This window comes from Curcuma longa, unplaced genomic scaffold, assembly GCF_044706935.1.
Source record: "Curcuma longa cultivar G26 ecotype Majalengka, Jawa Barat unplaced genomic scaffold, ITB_CL_G26_1.1 contig_2545, whole genome shotgun sequence".
Classification (NCBI taxonomy): Eukaryota; Viridiplantae; Streptophyta; class Magnoliopsida; order Zingiberales; family Zingiberaceae; genus Curcuma; species Curcuma longa.
In genome coordinates, this window is record NW_027432769.1 from 19,012 (window position 1) to 44,160 (window position 25,149).

The 25,149-nt window shown below is 42.0% G+C and overlaps 2 protein-coding genes and 1 non-coding gene across 3 annotated transcripts in view; 2 read left to right on the forward strand and 1 right to left on the reverse strand.

Moving 5' to 3' along the window:
- Nucleotides 1-1,235: 1,235 nt before the first annotated feature.
- TRNAE-UUC (transfer RNA glutamic acid (anticodon UUC)) lies at nt 1,236-1,307 on the forward strand. The gene has a single exon. It is a non-coding gene; the product is annotated as a tRNA-Glu (tRNA).
- Nucleotides 1,308-1,552: 245 nt separating this feature from the next.
- LOC141818598 (uncharacterized) lies at nt 1,553-1,933 on the forward strand. Its single transcript, XM_074706060.1, has one exon. The coding sequence runs from the start codon at nt 1,553-1,555 to the stop codon at nt 1,931-1,933; it is 381 nt and encodes a 126-aa protein (XP_074562161.1).
- Nucleotides 1,934-14,936: 13,003 nt separating this feature from the next.
- The window catches only part of LOC141818599 (BEACH domain-containing protein C2-like), a 29,020-nt gene continuing 18,807 nt past the window's right edge, over nt 14,937-25,149 (reverse strand). Inside the window, exon 4 of the mRNA XM_074706061.1 lies at nt 14,937-15,134. Within this exon, the coding sequence (XP_074562162.1) occupies nt 14,937-15,134 (198 nt within the window). The remainder of the gene's footprint in view (nt 15,135-25,149) is intronic.

Sequence of the window (25,149 nt, forward strand, 5' to 3'; positions counted from 1 at the left end):
ATTGGATTGAATTAGCCCCGTTCACTTCGACGCTTTCCAGCAATTCACTTTAGAAAGATGGCTGCATTCCAAAAAATAGAATGAGATTGAATTGGTATATCCATGAATTGGATAGGAAGCCGTACCACATGGCGAAATTTTGGAGTAGAAAAATGGAATTGGCTTTACCGACGGCCCTTGATAAATGATCAAAGGATTCCACCGCTGACAATAAGACCTTGGCGCGGGCACTCAAGCCCTTTCCCTAGCTGCGCGTGGGGCATGAAGGATTGCTTACTCTGTAAGGACTAAAGAACAAGAACTCCGCTACTATGAGTAGAATAGCCCTCGTTTCTCTATTAGTATACTTGAACTCTCTTAAGCGTACACAACAATGGAGCTCGCAGAGAGCGTACAACTATCTTCCAACGTGTGAGCAGTTGAGTGTCAGTGTACCAAACCTTCCTTCACCTTCAGCTGGCTTCGCCCTATCTATTCATCTCTTTTTTCAAATGGATATTTAGGGATCTCTCTTGTTCATAGATCTTGAAACCAGATCAATATCCATTTCTCAATAGATCGAGATATCGATAGAAAGATATAGATCTCTATATGGATCGAGATCCATATCGAAATATGGAAGAACCAACACAACAAGGGCGTAACCAACGGAAGGTTCTCACCCTGTCCCCGACATTGTTCTCCAACGATGTCCCCTGGGGGAAAGGAGCCACCATTCTCTTTCTTCAATCATTCCGATCAGGATGGATGGTTTTCAGGGTTGGTTCGTTTCCTCCTCCTATACGTAAGCAATTCTCTGTCTCCGTTCGTGATCATGTTGGGCGAAAGGTGGTTGTATAGGAGCGGTTGTGAAAGGTAAAAAAACAAACCCCTATCCATTGAAGAGCAAGCTGCCTGGACCACCATTCTGGCCTATTATTGATTGTTAGGGATTTTACCGATGCTGAAGGTAGCTTGCTTACCAAGCCACCCACTTGAGAAGCTAGTCGCCAGAAAGAAGCGACGAGTGACTGATTGGTCTGCTCAGCAAAGGGGTTTATCCTTTGGCGTGTCACTGGGTCGGTGAGGGAACCGAACCCTAGGAGGGGGGGACGACCCGCCGAATTCACATCAGAAATCGCCAACACAAACGAAATCTTTAATTGCGTATAGAAAGAAAACGAACCAAGGACCTTTTTGCTGGTTTCTTTGGAAGTCGGGGCTGAGGCCGTGTTGGAAGAATGGCTTTCAGTTTGGTCCCTTTCGTCCAGTGGTTAGGACATCGTCTTTTCATGTCGAAGACACGGGTTCGATTCCCGTAAGGGATAGGATAGGTACTCATTCCCGGCCGCTTTCAGTTAGTGTTCATTGCTGAGTGATCGTTCGCTATCTGGCTTCCAAAGGCAATTCCATAGCGCCTCTCTCCCAGAAAGCAAGACGAGATCACCACCTCCAATTTTATTGGTTTCTTGGGTATAGGTGGGAGCTGAAACGTATGAACCACTAAGAAAAAAAACGAAAACGACAAGAGTCGCTGATTCGTAGCTTTAACAAGGCCGTGAATGCGAGAGAGATGTGGCTCTCACTTGAACGCCATTTCGGTAAACTACGCACTTATGAAATCGATCATCTTATGCGAGCTCTTTTTGCTGTTACACAAGATAGCTTGTCCATTACGGAGTACTATGTCAAGGTGCAAGACCTTTGGCAGGAAATTGACAGCTTATTGCCGTCTCCGCATTGCCGGAAATGTGGCGAAGAAGGTGCTTTCAATTGTGAATTGAATCTGACTCGGCTGACTCCGTTTTTGGCCAGATTGAATGAGACCTATGTTACCACGCGCAATTTCATCCTTCTGATGGAGCCACCGCCGACATTAGATCAAGTTTATGCTATGTTGCTCGATGTTGAGAATCAATTGTATAAGGGAGCAGAACTCTCTGGTTCAGCTTGACTTGCCCGGAATCCTGCGATATTATCAGCCAGGAGTGTTGGTTCTTCTTCAGGTCACAAGAGTGGGACCAAATCTTCGGCACCAAAGTTTGTTGACCCCAAAGGCTGATTATGTGAGCTTTGTGGCAGACCTGGCCACACGAGTGACACTTGTTTTAGTCAGATGGACACACTGCAAGATTGGTATTTGACTTATAGGAAGCGAATTGGTAAGCCTATCTCTCAAAAGGCCAAGGCTCATTTAGTGGATAGCCCAATGGAGGATATTCCTTCTGTTTTGACCAGTACTGAGGCTGGCATTACGTTTGGAATAAAAAAACCTGGAGTCTCTCCATAAACTTGTCAGATCATTCAGCGTGAACTCACCAGAATCTTAAGGCAGCAACAGGATCACCAGAGTGTTAACATGGCCGAATTTGATGACTTTCTTGGTAACATTTCTTCTCCTCCTCATTTCGAGCATTCTTTTTTACATGCTAGGGCTAGGGAATGGATTGTAGATACTGGTGCCACGACACATATGTGTTTTGCATCTCATTCTTTGAGGCATTTGAGTCAACTTTCTGTCCATACTTTCGTAGACTTGCCTGATATAAAGGACTACCAAGATTCCGTGGTTAATGAATCGACTTCAAAGAAAAGAGAGGATCGTTGGCATTTATTTCCCTTGTCTCATTATTCACTTTGACGAGTGGAAGATCACTTCATTGATTGATTCCATTTTACCGGTATTTTTGAATGAAAATGAATTGAACGTTAGGAACATAGCGCCTTCATTTGCAGTTTATTCTACCATTAATCAAGTTTCAGGTTTTTTATATCCCTTAATACCAGAGTTTGAGACTCAGGCTAGAGGATCCTGACTCTCCTCTCCTGGGATTCTCTGAGTGTCAGATTCGTTTTTTGATTCGTTCTGCCTTCCACTCTATATCCAATATTTTTATCGAAAAGTCGCTCTCTTTGGCCGGCCTATTGATAAAGCGGGAGTAGGGGTTCACACTTATATAGAATAGTCTTGATTTCCAAGATAAGCCTCTGGAGTGGTATTTACAGTAGCTTTCCATTCTAGTTTCTATTTTCTATTTTAAGTCGCTCTTAGAGTACTTGATTGAATATTTTTTCTTTGGTTGCACACCCCCAAAGGAAGAACTGAGAATTTGAACCTAAAAAAATTAGATCTTGTAGCATGTCTTGTAAATAGATAAGATCGACCTCTTCTTCATCGAAGAGATGCAATTTGACTATTTCATATATTTAACCCTATGCGGATCTGGGAGAATCAGAGGCAAGGTTTTCACTATTTGACAGATGACTTTATATATCTGCTCACAGAGATTTGCATATAGCTCTTTCAAAATCAGATCGTTCTTTACATCTGGCATCATGTCAATCTCGGTTAGGTCAGGCAGGCTGCACTCTAGGCGGCTAGTTTACACCCTCTTGAAAAGACTTGCAAAAAGTCTTGTAGATGATGACCTCTCTTTCTTGACTGGATTTCACCACCATAGGACTCGACATTCCTGTGAAGCATATCGTCGAAGTTTAATTACATCAAACCTACCTATACCGACACCCAGAAAGCAAGCAAGTGAACCAACCCTAACGTAGCTTGCTTTATTTGAAGAGGAAAGATAGCCGAAACAAGAAAGATTTTTCTTCTCGGGCTCTGGGCATCATTCCTTTCTGAGGATGACATAGATAGTTTAAGGTTTATAACGAAAAAAAAGGGTTATGTATTGTTACGGTTTACAAAAACTCTGATCCTTTTTTTTGCTAGGTTAGTCTTGTTCCTTCCACGATTAGAATTAGCGGTTTTCCTTAGGACTCTAAGAGCGACTTCGAGGCCTAAAATGCCCATTTTGAAAGCACATTCATCTTTTTCTTTGGGATATTGTAATAAAGAAAGGAAGTTAGACACTCATTCGAATAGCGGAGACCACTCCTCTTTTTCTGCTTTCATAGAAGCCTTCTAGCTCGTTTTAAAGCGTTGAAGAGAGAGGACATTCTAAAGAAGATGGTTGTTGAGTAAGCATCTTCTTTCTAACTACGAGTCTGTTTTAAAGCTCACTTTTAGCCTTTCTGCTGCTAGTTCTGTTCCGCTATCTGCTGTTACTGCTCTCGTTTCCGGTGTGACAGTATGAGTATGAGTAGACGGTGCTCTCTTTCCGGATTCATAACCGGTGCTATTGAATCTGCTGTTAAGGGAATATCACCAGTTCTTTGAATAAGAGCTCTAGGACTTAATGGCTTGAGGGAGGTTTAGCCTAGCCCTACCCTAAGCCCTTTCGGAATAGAATGCTTCTTTGACAAAGCTTCAAGCAAGAAGAAAGAGGCACCTTAATATGGGACGAGCGATACCAATACATATAAAATCCGGCTTGGTGTTAACTGTAGCACTATCAGACCTTGAAGGTGAAGTTAGTGTTCCATGAACTCAATCCCACATAAGTGCTGTGGCATAAGTTATCTAGCTTAATTATATTACTGGTTTACACCCTTTAATAAGTCTTATCTTATGGGATAACATAGACAAGTATGCCTCTATCAATTGGATGTTTGAAAAGGTAACTAGAAATATCGTATAAAGAAGAATCTTACACCCAAGAACTCCCCTCGCCGTAATTCTCTCTGGCCTACAACCCCTACTATACTAATATAAAAAAGAAGCTCCTGCGGGCAACGTTCGAACTAAACGAGAGTCAGGCTTTCTATCTTTTTTGATTGGAAAAACCATTTATTATAGCCCCTAAAATAAATATAAATTCTCAAATCAAAGTCTTCCCTCATTTATAGAGAGAGAAGCGGAAATTTATAAAATATAGCTGCCTATGAAAAATCTTTATTTTTGGCTGGATATTTTCACCTGTAGTCTTTCGAGTAGTAGGTACTTTGACTGGAATCTCAGTGAAACATAATTGCCTGCATCATATCACAGAAGACCGAACGAGTGTAACGATAGTGGAACGAGTATAAAAGGAAATGGAATTCTTCCATTGACGGTATGATAAGGCACCAGAGTGTGTTGGCGGGTTGCTTCTCTTGCGATAATTTCCTGCACAGACTTCAACACACTTTCAACAATAAGACCAACATACCTGGACGAAGTCACTATTTGAGGCATGTCAACGGCGGAGTTAGATCCAAAGATCGAATTTTTTCATTGAATTGAAATCAGTACAGTCTAAGCAAACTGTCTTCTGGGACATTTCCCATAACAGCAACGACACTACTGATAGAACTTTCGGAGGTTGTCAGCATTCCACGAGCGGGGATAAACTCGGCCATCCATATCTTGCAAGCGGTGGGCGCCTTGATTCAAACCCTTCTCGATCCGGAAAGGGCCTTCCCAATTTTTTGCCATCTTCCCTGCTTTCTGCTGCACTTTTCGGAGTACCAGTTCTCCTTCCTTCAAGGAAGGTAGTCGAAGCAGTGAACTTCCTGTGATCAACAAATCATCCACATAGACGGCAATAATAACGCACCCGGAGGAGGTATGTTTGTAAAAAAACACAGAATGGTCAACAGCACATCTTTTAAAACCTGATTGCTCAATAGTGGTGCTGAATTTATGAAACCACGCCCGTGGACTTTGTTTTAGACCAACAATAGCTTTCTTCAACAAGCATACTTGGTCCGCTCCCCGATAACATAGCCTGGAGGTTGCTCCATCAAGACATAATCAGTTAAATCACCATATAAAAAAGCATTTTTTACATCCATGTGAAAAAGTGACCAGCCAAGAGTAACAGCAAGAGAAAGAAGAGTCTGAAGTTCCTCATCCATAGCTGCTTTCCAAGGAGGAAGAAACGCCCGGTTAAGTTGGACAGCAGAGACTGACAATGCAAATTGACGAAACATAGGAGCTAGACGATCATAAGAAAGAAAATGTGAAATAGGATGCTTACTCTTTCGAAGAGCAATGGGCAAATCCAAGTCAGATGGAGATGGAGTAGGTCCAACTACCGGAGCTGCAGGCGTGGAAGAGGAACCTCATCTGAGGATAATGTCAAAGGAGAGGTATGAGTATCACACGGAGGAAAATAGGGTTGAGACTAAAAGAAGGTAACATACGCAGAAACATAATATCGTCGAGTAGGAGGATGATAGCACCGATATCCTCGTTGAGTCCTGGAGTACCCTACAAAGACGCATTTAATAGAGCTAGGGGCAAGTTTATCAAGATTGGGAGAGAGGTCATGAACAAAGGCAGTGCAACCAAATACCTTGGGAGGAAGAGTAAACAATGTATGTTTGGGTAGGAGGCAGTCAAAATAGCATCAGACCATAGAGAATCGGGTACATGCATTTTGAACATTAGGGTCCGTGCAATATCAAGTAGATGCCTATGTTTGCGTTCGGCCACACCATTTTGTTGGGATGTATAGGGACATGTGGTGTGATGAATAACGCCTATGGAAGTGCAAAATGCTTGAACAGAGGATTGCACAAACTCTAAGGCATTATCAGTTCGAAGTATTTTAGGGTTCAAATTGAGTCCGAACTTCAGCAAAGATTTTCAAATATCAAGAATATAAGCACGATTTTTTCACAAATATGTCTAACAAACTCGAGAGTAATCATCAACAAGATAATATCTAAAACCAGAAATAGACGGATATCGGGAAGGTCCCCCGACATCACAATGAACTAATGAAAAAGGACTATGACTCGAGACTAAACCAAGACGACGAAAGTCCGCCCGATGATGTTTTCCTAACTGACAGGATTCACAATCAAAAGCAGATATAGAGAACCATGGTAGTGCTTGTTGCAGGCGAGAATGAGAGGGATGACCCAAACGGTAGTGCCAAAGAATGGAGGGCTCTGAGAAGGAGGTCTGATATGCAAGACCAGGAGGAATGATGTCCTGAACAAGCTGGTATACCCCAGGGCGGACTTTACGGCCCAAACCAATCCTCTTCCCCGTCTGCAAGTCCTGAAGAGTACAATGAAATGGGTGAAAGGTTATTGAACACTGAAGCTGGTGAGTGAGAGCACTAATTGAAATAAGATTAACAGGAAAATCAGGGACATAAAATGATCAAGAGAAAGAGTTGGTGATAAGGATACAAACCTTCACCTAGGACAGGGCAAGTATTTCCATTGGAAATGGATACTGACGTAATAGGCGAGATTGGGACAAATTGATAAAATAAACTACGAGTACCTGACATGTGGGAAGAAGCGCCGGAATCAAGGATCCATGAAGGTGAGGAGGACGCCACAAAAGCAGTATTACCTTCAGTAGTAGGATTCACATGTGAAGCCATCGCTGAGGACTGCTGAGTCTGAGAAAGTCGGAAGGCTGCATACTCTTCAGCAGAAAGGGTCACTAGAGAAGATGACATAGACTGTGGAGATAAAATAGATGTAGTAGAGGCAGTACCCAATGAACCAGAAGTACTAGTAGCAGTTTGGGCCCATGCAGGTCGACGAAATTTCGCCCAACACCGATCAGAGCTATGGTTGGTATGACCACTGTGCTGACAAGGCTGTCGAGGACCACTTAAGTTCCGAAGGAAAGGATACACAGAGGAGGATGTTGTAGACATGAGAGCAAGCCGAGAGAATTCCAAATCAACCAGTTAAAAAATATGCATCCTTTCGTCACCCGAGTGCTGCAAAAAATAACCAGCTTCACCTCCTATTTCTCTTCAGAAACTTCAGGATAGCAACTCTGCTTAGAAACTGTTTGCATACGAGTATTCACAATCACTTCACATTGAACCTTGGTCTTCAGAGGCAAGTCAAAGAAGCCCAAGCTTTCCGCTGATTTCCGACGCCGTATCAAACCAGAGCCTTTAGCCAATCGTGGCTCAGTATCACGTTCGACGATCAATCGAGGTCCGGGTGGGAATTCCCGGAGTAGATAAGAAAGATGTCGACTGCTGCGGTGGCGTTGGTGCTTGTTATCACAGCTCAGCTGCCTTTGGGGTTTGCTTTCTCATCCACTGTACCCGCACTCCAGTGGTCGCATAATCTGGATGGAGTGAAAGAAATTGTTGATTACAGAGTTCTCTCTCCAAGAGATTTAGCCAAGTCTGTAGCCATCTGCTGTCTGCAGTCGGGCCGTTCGTTCTTGAATTCTTCGTTGATCCATCGCTCCTCTTGTTTGATCGCTTCACTCGTCTGCCCCCTTCCTAACAATAGTTTACCTAATAGAATGCCATTCCATCCAAATCAAAGTCGATTTCTGGATAACATAATAGAAAGAAAAGCATCGACCACGCTGAGTTCATTTAAACTATATGAGTTTTCTCCAAGTACCACATCTCTGGACAGGGATAAGCTTATGCAAAAGGTGACAAAGTTGTTAGAAAATCCTATTCTAAAAGAAATGGTGTATATAAAAAAACTCCAGGTATATTGTTCTACATACTAATAGGTAGAATCATGGAATTCGTACAAACTAAAAAGATCCCCTCTAGGGGAATAGGTTGACTTTATTTTATATTGATGGATTTTTATTTAGAGCTAGTTTCTTACTTTTTATTTGAGTTGTTAAACAATTCAGGATTAAATTGCTTTTGGTCTAGGTGCCTGAATACCGCAATTGTTGGATTTGAAGATAAGAGAACACAAAAACTTGATAAGATTTTTAAGTTAGACTTCGTACTTCCTGTATGGGGATTGACTGCTAAAGTGCGCACAGGATTCAGGGGAGGAAGAGTTCTTGTCTTATTAGCGACTTTGTTAATCGCGGGGGACAAAACAGAGCTCCTTCCTTTGATACTATAGCAGGACTGTCTCGGTCGAGACGGACCTTCCGACAACGCATTCAATAGCATAACATAAGGCTTCGCTACCTGCCTTCTCCCCCAAATAGTGAAAGATCTTCACCATATCAGGGACCTCGCTAACCTTCTCGGCCAGTTACTCTACCCACTGGGGTTCCCTCCAGCCTCTAGATGAATAAATCAAAGAAGAAAGCACAGAACTATTGAAACCCTACGGTCGGGTCCTGGATACCATCCTGGATTTTGCCACGCAACTCTTGCTCCTTGAAGACATGCCGGAGGCAGAGTCAACTGATGAAGGACAGCCAGATACTCAACTCGAGATTTATCTCAATGCTCTCACTGGTCGGACCGTGCACAAGACGATGCGAGTTCACGCAAAGGTGGGTGTGCGCGTCATGAATGCACTGATCGATAGCGGCTCTCCCGCCGATGATGCTGGATTCAGAATGCGAGGGCGTTCCAAAATTTACTTTTATATTAGGGAAAGAAAAAATCCTTCTGTAGATCCAAAGCGGGGTATTTTGGTCTAATTGCAGGCAGGATCTGAGCTTCAACCTGCATCAGCTTGCCACAACGAGAACAACAATCCGGAGCCAGACCTCCAACTAGTTCCCTGGACCTGTTTCCGGGACATTGAGGAGGAAGTCATGGGAGAGGCGTAAGGTGCTCTGTCGGAGAAATATGTCCTCCCCCGATGTACGCATTGTAGGCGGTCATCATAAACATCAGCATCTTGTAAATCTGCTCCTGATTCAATCCATCCAATGAGATCGTCCGATGAGAGAACCCTGAAGGAAAGACTGACTTCTCTTCATATGATAGGTTCATTGGTGCAGCTCTTGCAAATTTCCCAAGAGCGTTCTTTCCTCCACCATCAGTGCTGGAAATTTATGATGACTCGGTGACAGTAGTTGACGCCAAGCTCTCTGAGTCACTTCCCGTACTATCAGAGTACTCAGATTGACTGGAATCTGATGACGATTAACATGCTTGCTGCACATCGCCACTATCATTCCCAGCGGCTAGTCGCCTGATTCTTCTCTCCTTCCCGGGTGGTAGGAGCGAGAAAGCTTCTCCGTCCCTTATCAACATTCCCATGTCACCCTATCTTGTTGTAGCAGAAGACGATTCCGGCTTCTGGTCAGAGGGCCTCTGGAAAGGCTAGGGATGGATGATGCCTGGAACCGGAACTTGAAGGGAAGCTGTGACACCTTCGGAGACTTTGGTGGCTGTCTATTGATTGGCCTTGTAGGAAGTCTCTTTGAAAGAGAGAGGGTAGATTGTATGAAAGAAAGACGGATCCTCCACTATAGGAGCCCGTTCCTCTTTGATTCGAGAGTTGGAAAGATTCTTGCCAAGACATTCAATCCGGTTCTTGCTAATACCAGCTTTGAGCTGGCTTCTGTCATATAGACAAGGGAAAAACGTTGTGAAATGAGATGCCACTATCGTCAGCGATTTTCCCAGACTAGTCACAACTCTTCATGAAGTCAATTGAATCGATCCTTCACTTGGTCAACTCGGGCAAGTCTAAATAACCTATCTCTGAGTTCTGTTCCATTTCAATAGGGCAGCTTTCCGCGGTATAGCCTTCGGAATTGGGAGTAAGATAGACCCTGCTCTTTCACTAAATCAAGTTAGAACCAACTCGCTTACTAGCTGATCGGGAGACTCGCCAGTTCACTACACAAATCCCCCTTGAACCCGCTGCTCCAAAACGAAATTCGGCAACTTCATTGCTTTTCATAATGCAGCATTCTCACGAAAAGAACGAATTGACTCTGATCCGCTTACCCTTAGAGCAACAAACAGGAGCTATTCACACCCGACGAACAGTGCTATTTACTTAAAATTCGTTACGACCGGTTGCTCTCAGAAGAGCTGCTGAAAGCTGAGTAGTGTTATGGTCTTGTTTGTATGCAGGTTTTCTTTTCTATATTCTCCACGCTTCAAGTAGCAAGGTAGAAAGGGGCTAGGCACTTTCGAATTCCAAGGGCAGGCACTGCATTGCTTTCCAATTTGTTGGATCGTAACACGAGGAGCGCTGGGAGCTAACAACCAACGAAGGGAGTGGTGCGGTCGGCCTATTCCCTTTGAGGTATCCTACCTTCAAACCATCTACTCTGCTATCGACCAACCGGTTCTCCTTGCCCAGAAAAAGGACAAAAGGGATAAATTGATTATTCATCTGTCTTCTTCTCTCGGGCTACTCCTACCATAGGACATGAATTCAGAATCTAGGTAATGAAGCTCGACTTAGCGGTTACTCCCATGCTTTGGGCGAAGGGAATCTAACACTTTCATTAGTTAGTGTACCTTGCTACTCCCACTAGAGCACTAGTAGTCCCCTATTTGCCCGGAATAAGAGTACGAGAGAGGTTATGTCTGTTGTGTCCTCCTTCACAAGGGTTTGACTTTCCTTGCTTTTTTTTTTCCTCCTCGTCTTGGTGACTTCAAATCGCAGGATCCGACCCTTGTCACGAGCTAGTTGAAAATGGATCCCATTCTCATTCTCAATTTCATCCCAAATGGGCTTCGGATAAACTGAATTTGCGTACGAATGAATTGGCAATAAAGGAGTTGACTAACGCTCGTTCCACTTGATAAAGATTTGATAACGATGAAGTCTGAATTCCATAGAAAGAAATTATAGTAAGGGCCTAACTGCTGTCAATTGACTAGTTGGTCTCAACGAGCCTATCCCGCTGGTCTTCCCCTCTCCCGCTGGTCGAGCCTATCCACTGGGGGATATCCTATCCACTGGTTCTACCGGACGCAACAGTCGTGCCCACCTTATAAGTTCATTCAAAACTACGAAAGATTTGCCCTGTCGATCCCTCATATACATTCGGCCCTACCCACTGGGGGATATCCTATCCACTGGGGGATATCCTATCGTATATACCCAACAGCTTAAGTCTAACATGGCATTCAAAGCCATTCACTCTTCCGGTCGTACTTATCCTTAGAAGGTTTTGACCTCGTCTGGCGGAGGCACTTAAGCAGATCTTTCTCGCGAGCAAAGAAAGGTGCGCAGCGGAGGAAAGCTATGGCCTGTTCAGAAAGTAGCTATCGCCCTAAAATCAAGTAAATTCGGTGAGTCATGGCTTTCACATTCATTCCTCTTGTCAGCTAGCTCTGCCATGCGGACGTGTGGTGCTTTCTAAGTGCGTAAGATTAGATAGGTTCGGGCAGGGAAATGAGAGGATGAGAAGAAGACACTACCAGAAAGGTGAGCTGATGAAAGGGACTCGTTCACCTAGAACTACTGCCTATCAAGCCTCGAACCCATACTGATTAAGTCGACCCCTTAATCTCTCCTTCCATGAACTTTACCCAGCAACAGGGCTAACATTTGATTCAACTGCTAACAAAAGCATAGGGAAGCTAGAAAACAAAAGAGGTACTTATGGCAAAACGCGCTGATCCGAAATTAAGACTCTATGACCGGGATACGGGAGATCTATGACGGGATACGGGCTCGATAGGCATATTCTCGACTGAACTAAATAAAGGTAAGGAGAGGGATGATTTTGATTCTTTCACTCTCGTATAGGTGAACTTGGGCAAGTTAATCATAATACGTCACATTTCCGTAAGCCTAAAAACGTATACTTTCCTACTCGTCGATAATCTTCCTAACTCATATCTTTTATACAATCAGCTACAGGTCTAGTGTACCATTTACTCTTTCGCTTCCGGTCGGAATATATCGCAGCAACAGTCCAAAAATCTTCTTTCACGTAGTATGATCTTATAACTTATGAGTTAAAGTCAAGCTTAAGAAAGCGATTCTTCTTTACCTGATCTTCTAACTTCTTAGTTTATGTAATGTAAAGCTTAAGAAAGCGATTTATTCTTTACTAAAGCTTAAGAAAGCGATTCTTCTTTATGACCTGTACCTGCCTCTCCCTCGTCGTGGGGGGACCAGCGCAGAGCATAAGGACGGATCGGGGCATAGGGTATTATGTACCTGTATATCTTATATGAGTCCCTACTCGGAAGCCGAAGCCTTAGGAAATTATTATAGTATGGCTCAGAAGCCGAAGAGCTAATAAGTCCCTACTCGGAAGCCTGAGGTGCTGCCTCAACATCCGAATCTGGGGGTGCCTACTATGAAGCCTAAGCCGGAGGTGCGTACTCAGAAGCTGAGGGGAGCCTAAACTAAAAAGGCGAGGACCTCCTTGTTCCCTACTCAAGATCCGAGGACCCCGCAACCCTAGGAGAAGCCGGATCTACTTTAGCCGCAACTGCTACAGCTCCTTTATCCGCAAAAGCGGGATCTACTTTTGCAACTAAGGAAGCACCCGCCCTAGCAACAGTTTAAAGAGCGGGAGCCCTAGCTACTGCATCTCCGTATTCTTATAGAAGATTAGTCTACAATAGCCCCAAAGGAGATAAATAGCCCCAAAGGCCCTACTTACTATAATTAAGTTCTAATCCGCCTGTATATAATATAAGTACCTCTGCTATGCAGAGTAGATAAATAGCCTTTGGGGCTATTTACGAAAGGAGATAAATAGCCCCAAAGGCCCTACTTACTATAATTAAGTTCTAATCCGCCTGTATATAATATAAGTACCTCTGCTATGCAGAGTAGAAAAATAGCCAAAGGGGCTATTTACGACTAATCCGAAACTATTCAACCCTTACTATATATTTGAAAGATCTACTTACTATTTTGGCCCTAACTTAATTAAAGCGAGCTATCCAAATATCAGTTTCAGTGCCCTTTAGGTCGATCCCGTCGTTACACTTGGCCCTAAATTATTACCAGTATAATTGCGAGGTTATATTATAGTAAGGCGGCCCTCTTCTTTTCCGGACTCAAATCTCGGGCTAGCTACTAGCTCAACTTCAAGGATAAGATCCGGCTCCTTGGTTTAATCTGTTCCTGTTGCTGCTGGCTCCGCTACTTTCATTCCAGTAGCTAGACGAGTTAAATCAGTTCCGGTTGCTTAAGTAGCTGCTTTCCGTTGCAGCTTGCGTTTCATAAGCTTAATCGTAGGTGAAAGATGGTCTTTATTCGTCCCTCCCCGTTGCTCGAGCCCTCTTAATCATTTGAGTTATTGTCCTCGTCCCGGCGAACTATAGGTGCTACGCCTGATCACTGAACTCGAATTGGAACAGAACTCGTAAGGATTCCCGGGTACAAGCTTTATAATGAATCTTGTCCACTCCTCAAAGTCGAGCTACCGAGCGTAAAAGGTTGTTCGTTCCTCTCTTCTCCCGCGTATCCGATAAGTCGAGTGTATTCCCCCCGTCGTTCTCACTCGGAATTTATATTTCTTTTAGGGGACTTCTGAGCCTCAAACCCGAATTAAGCTACCCCTATCCTGCAACTCAATATAAAAAGTGCCTACCTTCTTTCTTTCCTAGAACTGCAGCAGCAGCTTCTTGAGTTGAGAATTCCTGAAGTTTATTATAAGTTGCCATGAACGGCATCTTGTTTGATTCTTTACCTGTTGCTAAAGGAGCTACGCCAACTGGTGCCTAGCCTGAGGAGAAAAACACAGGCACCAGCTTCTTTGAGTCCCGAGCCCGAGTCCGTAGAAGCTAATCCTATAGTGGAATAGGACCTTCCCTAATTCCCACCTACGGGAAAAGATAGGCTATTTAAATTATCCGAGTGTGCTAGGACAACTGAAGCTACTGCTGCTAATATAGTAAAGGCATAAACAACAGGACTCTTTCCATGAACTCACTCTTTATCTGTTAATGGAATCTCTTTCAACAGGTGCGGTGCCTTATTGAATTGAACCCATATTGAGCAGCTGCCGGCAATATAACTTATAATGATAGTTCACTCGTTCCTTTCACCCAATGGTCGAGCGTAAATAAGGAGCGAAGCCTCTTAAGAACTCTAACCCCGCTGCTACCGAACCGGCCCTAAAATATAGTAAATTAAAGAAAAAACTATCAAACCGGAAACAACAACAGGAGCTGCAGCCTTTGATCTTCATTGCCTACCGCGGAGAGAGTATAATGAATATATGGCATATAACCATCTCAGTCTCTTATCTTTCCCTCGTACGCAGGTGGAGTCCTTGAAGTCCGGAAAAGAAGAGCTGAAAAGGACTGCAGCTGAGCTAGCGTAGGCTTTTTTAAACTTATCTCTCATCATCCCTATCCTCCTCAAATGAATCCCGTACTCTTGCAAAGGGTCAACTACTATTGAAAGAAAAGCTTCATAGGGAGCGTACCACCCTTTAGCCTTTTGCCGTTGCCGTTGCCCTCTTTTAAGCTTTCTCTGAACTCTTCTTTTTAACCCCGGGCATTTGCTTCAACATTAAATACGTACAAAAAACCATGAACAGAAGGAACAGAAGGAACTCTAACTCCTTCACCCTCTCCTGAGCTCGTAAGTGCACCTGTATATGTTTCTAGTCCCGTAATTCCCTCACTTAGCTTCTCTCTTCCCTCGCACCTCTCTTTCTCTTCTTTCTTTCTCACCTGATTAACCTGACACACAGAATCTATCAAGCAGAAGAAAAAGCAAAGGTACGACTGAAATGAAAAGGAGTGTTAGAATAGGCTCGAGCGAAAGCGAGAGGAACGAGGGATACCGACGTCTCGCAATTATACTGGTAATAATTTAGGGTATGTAATAGCTCGCAATTATACTGGTAATAATTTAGGGCAGACTATAATAAGTAAGGGAAGAGTGAGAAAGACTATAGTAAGTAGGGGCGCACTTTAGATATACAAAGTTTGATCAATCGCCTGAACTTGCCTTTCTTTGCTCAGTCAGAATTTCAGTGCCCAAGTCAGATTTCTAAAGGGTGAGTGAAAGTGAATAGAGAGAGGATCCAGTAGTGGACGCCCGGAAGGTCGATCCCTCTTCTATAGCCAGTCTCCTTACCGGGCGCACGCGCGTATCCACATCCATTTTCATTTTTCATTCTTATCCAGAGGCAGAAGTACGGGTTAGCCAGAGGAGGGGAATTGAACTCCATACAAGAAGTACGCATAAGCTCGAGGAAGGAAAAAAAAGAAAAAAAAAATTTAATTTAGAAAACAAACTAGCTTCCCCACTTCGGAGATCAAGGCAGTCAAGTAGTAAGACCTTCGTTCAGAGAAAGAATTGTAATCAACGGGATCTCTTTCTCTCGACTTTGATCTGACTCCTCCCTTACTATATATTTCCGAGGAACTTTAATAAGTTCTCGACCTTGCCTAGGGAAGTGAACTGACCGGAACTAATAAAGGTCAGGAAGGGAGCTTACCTCATAAAGGGAAGCTACCGAACCTAAGCTAAGAAAAGAAAGGCTCTACTTCCGCCAGGTTCAAGTTCATTCCATTAGTGAGGCTCATTAAGTATTCGTATTATAAAGAACCCGGGATTGGCTAAATTGGATTATTAGCGGGATCTCTCGACTTTGATCTGACGATACCCTGACTTTTTGGATGCAAGGGTCTCGTAAGATAGGCTCGACCATAAGGGAGAGGGAGAGAGAGAGGGCCGAGTGAGAAAACAAACTTTCATATGAAGATACTGAACACCATTTCAGTATCTTACGCGTCCATTCTTTTCTTTTCTTTTCTTCCGACTCTAAAGAGAGGAATGGTCATTCCTATTGCTATATGCACTGCTTATGAAAGGTTGTATCCCGACCGAGTAAGTCGCTTTTTCTAGTTGAATCTGTGCCCTCTGCTTTTAGAGTGGAATCCGTTCCGGGTGCGCGACGTCGTTATCACTCGTTCGTCGCTATCGCAGGTCGTGCCCAAAAATATAGCCAATATATATACAGGGGGATTAGAACTTATATTATAGTAAGTGCGGAATTTAATTTCTTTTAGGGCCTAAAAAATAAAAATAAATTTCGTAAATAGCCCCTTTGGCTATTTATCTGCCCAATATATATACAGGGTAGCAGAGGAACTTATATTATATACAGGCGGATTAGAACTTATATTATAAATGCAGGGCCAAAGGGGCTATTTATCTCCTTTACTATATTTTTGGCCCCTAATATAAAAGTAAGTTTCTCGTCGTTATCACTCCTTCCTTGGGTTGGACTTGAGTTGGCCTTAAACTACATCCTATCCAAGCACAGATCTAGCTTTTTGCGGTCCTCTGCTTTCCGGAGACGAGAGACAATGCTTCCACCTCTGAGTTCAGTCTAGCTGATAAAGGAGGGTGCGCCTAGCTCTTCTTATCATTATGCCGCCGAAGACATAGGGTCGAGTAAAGATCTGAATTTATATTTATTTTAGGCCTCGCTCTATCCTCACGTGAGGGACTACTCTTTTGACTTCTTTTTGTCCGTAGCATATCTAACCTTACTGACTTGAAACTGCGAACTAATGGATATGGGCCTCAGAAGATCAAAAGACATTGGGCAGCGTTCTGGATCTAACTTAAGCATCAGACTCAGTCGGCCAACTCTGATAAGGGAGCTCTACCTTTTGCGAGAGTGCCTCTTCCTTTCCTCCTCTAGCTTTGAATCCAATACTGCACTCGAGCTGATGCGATAGGGTTTGGAGCGGTTGATAGTTATTTTATAATAAATAAAGGAAAGAATTAGGTATAGGTGCTCTTAGGTGCGTAAGGACAGAATGAGACCTTTCTTCCTTCATATCTTAGGTCAAGATCGAGACGGAGCATCTTAGTGGGCTCTGTCAAGGAAGTGAAAGAGGCATTCCTATAGGTTACCATAGACCCTATGCCTACGATTCCAAGGAGTTTCTTGCCCTTTCCCCAATTTACTATATTTTAGGCATTGGTTGGTCGATCTGCTTCGCACCATTGCTTCTATTTCGATGGTCAGAACTCTTCCTTTATCCTTTTTTCATGGCCTAAAATAAATATAAGTTGCTTCGCGCCTTTCGCTCCTGACAGGACGCACCTTGAGCTCCTTTCAAAGATTAGGTCTATTCGATCAGGAGATAGACAGACTTGACAGACAACGGATAAGCGAAGTCGAATTGAACAGAAAGAGAGAACTCTCTCATCCCAGGGAAACTCCGAATACTGGCCCATATAATTCGCTCGTCACTTTCGTTCTCTTCGTTTCGTTCGCTCCTATCGAATGAGTCTCTTCTCTTGATAATCGAATGCTCAATTTCTACGTCCATACTATAATAAATTCGAAGACATAGCTTGAGCTAATCGCGTTCCTTGCACACGCAGAGCTATTCGGCCGGTCCACGAACTGAGAGCTCCATAGCCACCTTGCCCCGCTTGAGCACTGTAACCATAGTCCATCCTCCTCTTTCCCGAAGTAGGCATAGAATTTGACCCGTGCCATTGTGTCGTGCTCCTTTGCCTTTGCTTTCGGCTACACATCACTTCCCCATACTATAATAAATTCCTCCTCTTCCTCGTTAAAGTCTGACCCGGTCTTATATCTGCCTTTTTCGGAATAGATCGTATTGGCAGATCGGACTTGTTCCTTCAGCGTATCAGACCATAGCCCTTCTCTTGATTCTCTTTGGGATTGGGCCAGCTACGCCTACGCACTCTCCTCTTTATCTCGGGAGCTACAACACTCAATCGGAGGCCATGACGCGAAGATATCTCGATGGGAAATAAGAAAGTCCCCGCTATAGAAGCGAAGTCGGAGAGGTTCCTTACTTAGACCCGTTCCGCGGAGCCGTAGACGAGCTCACTACTGATTCACTATTCTTTGATCTTCCGGACAGGGGAGGGACGAGTGCTACTGACCTCTCTGAGCCTTTGAAGTGGAGTTAGCCTGCTTTGCATTCTTCTTTTCTCCATCCAATATAGAAGTAATTTTCCTAGAACTCTATCTTGCTCGGGTCTACGAATGGACAGACTCTAGTATCCGCAACTGTCTACTGAAAAGGATGGGTCTCGCCTGCTTATCTTATAATCATTCCCAGTTGCAGTCCTAGAAGGATGAATTGACTGACTTCCCTACTAGGCAAGGCACTCTCTTCCGTGAGCCCGTACTATCTTGCCCGGCTAAACTTCTCTGCGTCACTGCTCGTTCGCTCCTCTCCTTTCATTAGACTGGAATGATCTCGCGTAGCTCGTACCCACACCCTTCTTTCATTGGAAGATAGGAAGAACTCTGCTATTCGATCCGGGCCACTCATGAAGTCAAGGGTCTTAATTCACTGTGCTTCGCCTAGTTTTTAAAATGTTTTTAAAATTATACTTATCTTTAAAGTCTTTGAAAAACTTAGTTTAAAATTTTTGATTTGAAAATTAAAAGCCAAAATTAGACTTAGCCTAAGCACTCTTAGTAGAAATTATGCACCTATAGACTTAGCTTACTACATCTCACAAAGCACACTAGATAACTTTCTTGTGTAATATGAAACCTAGAATGGTGTGAGATGTATGAGTAAAAGCCTGAGTTTTAGATGCTTATGTACATGCATCAAACCAAAACTTGAGCTAAAAATAAAAAATATGGATCAAGTTAAGTGTTCCTGCTTAGTAAAGGTTAGTTGGAATGATACACTTTAACTTGACTAATCAGTCAATACTAATGAGATAGACATGTGCCTAAAGGATGATATTTTTTTATCTAAGTATTTTTATGTATTATATATATGACATGCTAGGACTCGAACCTAATTTTTTGCGTAATTGAAATTTTATAGTTTCAAACTTTTTCAAAAAATCACCCTCAAGTTTTAACAAAGGTTTTTGATTATGTCAAAGGGAGAAAGTATGAGTGAAGTTAAGTTAAAATAAATTTACTGAACTTGAAAAATGACTTGAAAAATTGCATTGAAATATGAAAAAAATTTAAAATATTACCTTAAAATTTTTAATGTTATTACTCAAAATTATCTTTTCAAAATATTTCTAAATATTTTTCAAAAGTTTTAATAGTTTTTTAACCAAATTGACAAAGACAAAACCATGTCAACTTTAGGGGGAGAGAAGAAAAATTTTTTCAAAAATATTTTTCTAAGTAGACCTTAATTTTAAGGGGAGAACTCTTGAGTAAAGGGTAAGTCAAAACATTAATTTTTCTTGTTAATGACTTGAAAATATGCTATGATTATTTCTGTCATAGCAATTATTTACTTAACTTAGAACCTAGGTTGCATAATTAATAAAAGAGAGATTGTTGGTGTAGGAAGCATTAGATGATCAAACTTGATTTTTGATAATGGAAAAGAGTTCAAGTTAAGTTTGAAAAGTAGACTAATAAGTTGAATTGAGTATGCAAGTAGTATAGGAAAGTCCTAGTAGTGGCTAGGCAAAGGAAGTCTTGATCTGGAGGATTGGACAAAAAAGACCTAGTTTGGAGGACTGGGCAAGGAAGACCTGATCTGGAGAATTGGACAAGAAAGACCTGGTTTGGAGGACTGGGTAAGGAAGACCTGATCTAGAGGATTGGATAAGGAAGACCTAGTTTGGAGGACTAGCAAGGAAGTCCTAGTCTAGAGGACTGGGCAGGAAGACTTAGCAGATCAGAGCACCAGGCAAAAAGTCTAGTCGGGTTTGTAGGATCAGACGTCTAGCAATGGAAGACGTGGGGGTCGAGGATCAAAGTTGAGCAAAAGTCTAATAGGTCTGGAGGACCTAGTTGAGAAAAAGTAAATTCTCCCGAGTGGAGTGGGTGAGAACACATTCCTAGTAAGGAAAACAGTAGGCATCAGTTTGACCTAGGATTTCACTAAAAACTTAAAGTCAAGACCAAATAATTTATAAAAATTATTTTCCTTCCTATAATTTTATTTTCTAGACTAATTTGTAATGAAGGAAAGGAGAGACCAGAATTTTATGTTCGGGACATCCTTATTTTGATCCAGCCGATCAGACGGTCCAGGCGCCCGGAAGGAATCCAAGCGACTAGACATCAACCGAACGGGTTAGCAAGGCGAATGAGGTGGCAGAGTCCTAGTGGTCGGGACACCTCAGCCTCTAGGCGCCTGGATCTGGATAAGACATTGCAAAGTCAAAGTTAATTCTGTAACTTCGATATCAGCATCCAGCAACCCAGAAAGGATATAGGCACCCGAAAGATGCTGAGTCAGTGTCGAAAGTAGATCAACGAGATGATGTGGAGATGCCCGGAAGAACTTTCAGGTGTCCGGATCAGGCTTTATAAGCAACTATGAGGGGGAACCTAGAATCAATTCAACACGCTTCTACGACGACCTCTTGTGCACAAGCATTCGATCCAGCACGTCATCGTAACGCCGAGGAGCTGCGCCGACAACTACAAGCCTAATTTTCTCATTCAATAATTTCTTTATTACTTTTTGTACTTGAAAGATTAGGACATATAAGTTTACCGATCCTAACATATTTTGTAAAAGTGACAAACTCCTTCTCATGAGAGGGAAGTTTTTATAGTGAATTGTTCATTAGAAATAATCACAGATCATGGGCCTTGGAGTAGCAGCTTGTGACTGTGAACCAAGTAAAAATAAAAATATTCATATTTTTCTTTCTGCTGCACTTTCTATTTTCATATACTTTCATTTTATGTATGAATTGTTGAAAGAGTGAAAAAGCGATAGAGCGCTATTCACCCCCCTCTAATGCTCTAACTCGATTCTACATTGACTATCAAATATCTGGTTAATGTTGACATGTTTGGACTTCTCACCAACTTAGTCAACCTAGAATAACTCTATTAAATATGTTTTCAAACAAACATCAAAACTTTAGAGGTCAATTGCATAGACAGAAAGGACTTTAATCTGAGCCTTTAGGGTACGACTGACAATCAATGTAAAAACCTATAGGACGTGGAATGGATCCAATCGAAGCTTTCTAGGTTTATCATTGGGTTTTGACCCTAAATTAAGGGAAACATGCTTTGCATGATTAGGAAGGACTTTAATATGAGCTTTTAAGACACTAACAATCAATGCAGTAACCTATAGGACAAGGAATGTGTTAAATCAAAACTTTCTAAGTCCATCAATGAATTTTGACCCAAACACATTGATACACCTAGAGTAATCTAAATTATAAATTCTAGACATGGATTTGATGGGGAGTTTAGAGAAGGTATAAATGCTGTGAAATCCTAGTTGTGAGGCTCCTACAAGAAGTTGAGTCTGTGTCAATTGGCACGTAAGCTGAATTAAGGGAAACATACTTTACACAGTTTGGAAGGACTTTAATTTGAGCATTTAGGGCATAATTAGAATGACAATCAATGCAAAAATCTATAGGACGTGAAATGAGTCTAATTGAAGCTTTCTAAGTCTATCAATAGATTTTAATTGAAACTTATTGATAGATCTAGAATAATATGAATTCTAGACATGGATTGGAAGAGAGGAGTTTAGAGAAGGTATAGATGCTATGAAATCCTAGTTTTGAAGCCCCTACAAGAAGTTATAAGTACGTGTCAATTGACACAGAGCTTGAATTAAGGGAAACATGCTTTGTATGGCTAGGAATGACTTTACTGTTGGTGCAGGGAAGCACCAGATGATCGAACCTTGATTTTGATAATGACACGAGGTTCATGTTAAGTGTGTGTTATGTACTAACATAATTATCTAGTGTGCAGGGAGCACAAGTTCTAATTGAGGCTAGCCAAAGTAAGCCCTAGTTGAGGCTAGACAAAAGCAAGTCTTGGTTTGGAGGATTAGGCAGAAGTCATAGCAAGATCAAGTGTGCCAGGTGCAAGTCCAGGCAGGTTAGGAGGACCGATTGCATGGCAGAAATCCAGGCAGGTTAGGAGGACCGGATGTGTAGTGAAAGTCTAGGCGGTCAGGAGGACCAGTAGCCTAGCAGCAAATCTAGGCGGCCGAGGATCATGGCTAAGCAAGAAGTCCAACAAGTTGGCAAATCAGATAAATTCTCCCGAGTAGAGTGGGTAAGGGCGCGTTCTCGGAGTGGAGTAGTAGGCATCGGTCTCACCCAAGGTTTCACTGTAAACCTAAAGTTAAGACCACTTAACAATTCAAAAACTATTAATCCATTTCTGCAACTTTAGTTTTTGCATTAACTTGTAATGCATGATTGAAGAGGTGGGAACTTTAATTCTAAGCAACTCTATCCAGGATCCAAGCGACTAAAGGTCCAAGCACCTGAATTATAAATCCAGGCGATTGTACGTCAGCAAACCAGGCCAGTGAAGTGATGAGATGGCATTGTCCCAGTGGTTGGGACACCTCAACTTCTAGGCAACTCGATAGGTTCTAGGCGCCTAGGTTCAGATAATCGTAGCGGCAGTCAAAGTTCATCCAGAACTTCCACGTCATCACAGAGTCAACTGGAAGGGGAATCCAAACGACTGGAAGTGCCGAGTCAGAAGCGTCGATGGCGGATCTATCACGACCCGAGAGATAGTCATTTGAAAAAAAATTCAGCAACATCTCCCCAATATGCATGACAATTCCCTGAATACACATATATACAAAGGCCCACACGGCCTATCCATACTACAAAGTATGGATTATATGCAACTAAACAAAAGAAAGGTGACTCATACGGCCACTAATACATCCTACACATGCATAACAAATAAAACTCTGAGTCTACACCACTACTATCGAATAAACTCGAAAAGTAATGAGAATCTAAAGAAACGCATGCGCAAATGTAAAATGTACAACTACAAAATCATGGATACGAAACATACTATAGTCTCAAAAACACCGATACGAAGTATAACTCGAAAGCAAGAAAGTAATACAGAAGATGCACACACTAATACAAACATATCCACACACAACAACAATAGAAAATATCATCGGCTGTGAGAAGGCATGTCTGACAGGATCTCCTCGGCATCAACTATAATCTTCTACTTGATATCTGGGAAGACAGAAAAAATTCCAGAGTCCACACACAACCAATAGACTGGTGATCTCCTCGGCATCAACTATAATCTTCTAAATACTTAGTGGATAATAAGAAAGGACAATGCATGAACGAAGTACATAGCAAGAGTACAGATACATACCGAAAATCAACATGTGATCAATAATATATCTGCAGGTAGTAAACAACTAACATGGATCTCATGAAATGCAATGAGCCATATGAATGACATGTCACACATAATGCAACAATCAATAATCAACCAAGTATACAATCAAAATGCAGTAAACGTGTAGTCCAATACATATATATCATGCACATGATGCGCATATGCATGATGCAACTGCCTACACTCGCTACAGTACTCATGTATATATATGAGACTGAGGGTATCCGACATCTAAATGGTCATAACTCCAGCCCTACAATAAAGTAGCCTGGTGACCCAAAAGTAGGTAGTCATATATAGCTACGTACATCTTATGGCCGATATCTGTCCTCTAATACTTATTCTCAAGTATCAGCCCTATACTCTCCGAGTACCACCCCTAATCGGTGTCAAGGTCAGATCATCGACTCGGTTGCGTACACTGCCATACAGCCACCATCACCATGATGGAAATAGGGTATCATAACCACCTATATAAAAATGCCACTATGGCCAACTGTCCATGACGATGGTCCCACAATAAAGTGGTTTACACTCGTCATCATACATATGATATGATGATCAAAATCACAGTAATATACATCTACCATACTAATCAACATGCGTACGTATAAGCCCTAATGATCACAGTTATCATAAGAAAAGAAACTATAACCTCTAATGATCATAGGTATCATAGGAACAAGAAATATAATCATAGATATCAAAGAATTGATACAACAGAATTGATAATCAAATATCAATGGTATCAAGGGCAAGCATGGAAGAAACATGAGTAACATAAAAATATCCAAGTAACAGAAAGGAATAGAATCAAGGTATCTAACTACTAAACCTAGAAAAGAATCATGCACTGGAAATAGAATATATTGTATTGATCAAATACAGTAATTGCCCACCTAATGTATTGCAAGTCAATACTAGAAATCCTCGTATATAACGAACTCCACGAATCACTCAGGGTCCTGCAAATACAATGACAATATCCCTAAATACCAAGATATAACCAAGAAACCCTAATCAAACCAAAGTTAATTTAATTCTATTTAATTAACCTAACTTGGGTTAGATTAATTTAACCATTAGGTTGTTATTAACAGGGTTTAACTAATCCATTAATTAGCTGTATTAATTAATTAATACAATCAATCTCATGTTTAATTAAACCCAAGCTAACCACATTAGGTTAATAGACCCCACTAGCTTAATCTTACCTAATTAGATCCATAGGTGTAAGAATTGTTTGAAACAGATCAGTCCAATTGGATTAGACCCAATTTCAACCTAACTTACTTAAAACCTAATCCTAATTGATTAGATCAATTTCTAAAAAACCCATCAACGAATTAAACAGATCCACCGCAAGCATACTACTATGAACAGTTCAAACTCAACATAAAAACCTTCTGATCAGAACCTAACCACAACCTTCAAAGAATTGATCCAACCTTTCAACCCAAACTTAATCTATCACTAGAAACAACCAACCCTCATCTTAGGTTAAGGTCCATTAGGGTCCAATAGCTCCATTTAATTCAATCACAGTAAACAAATCAGAACCCACACTTAACCAAGAGAAATGGACATAA

Coding starts and splice junctions, on each gene's coding strand:
- LOC141818598 (XM_074706060.1), top strand. CDS start 1,553: ATGTGGCTCTCACTTGAACGCCATTTCGGTAAACTACGCACTTATGAA.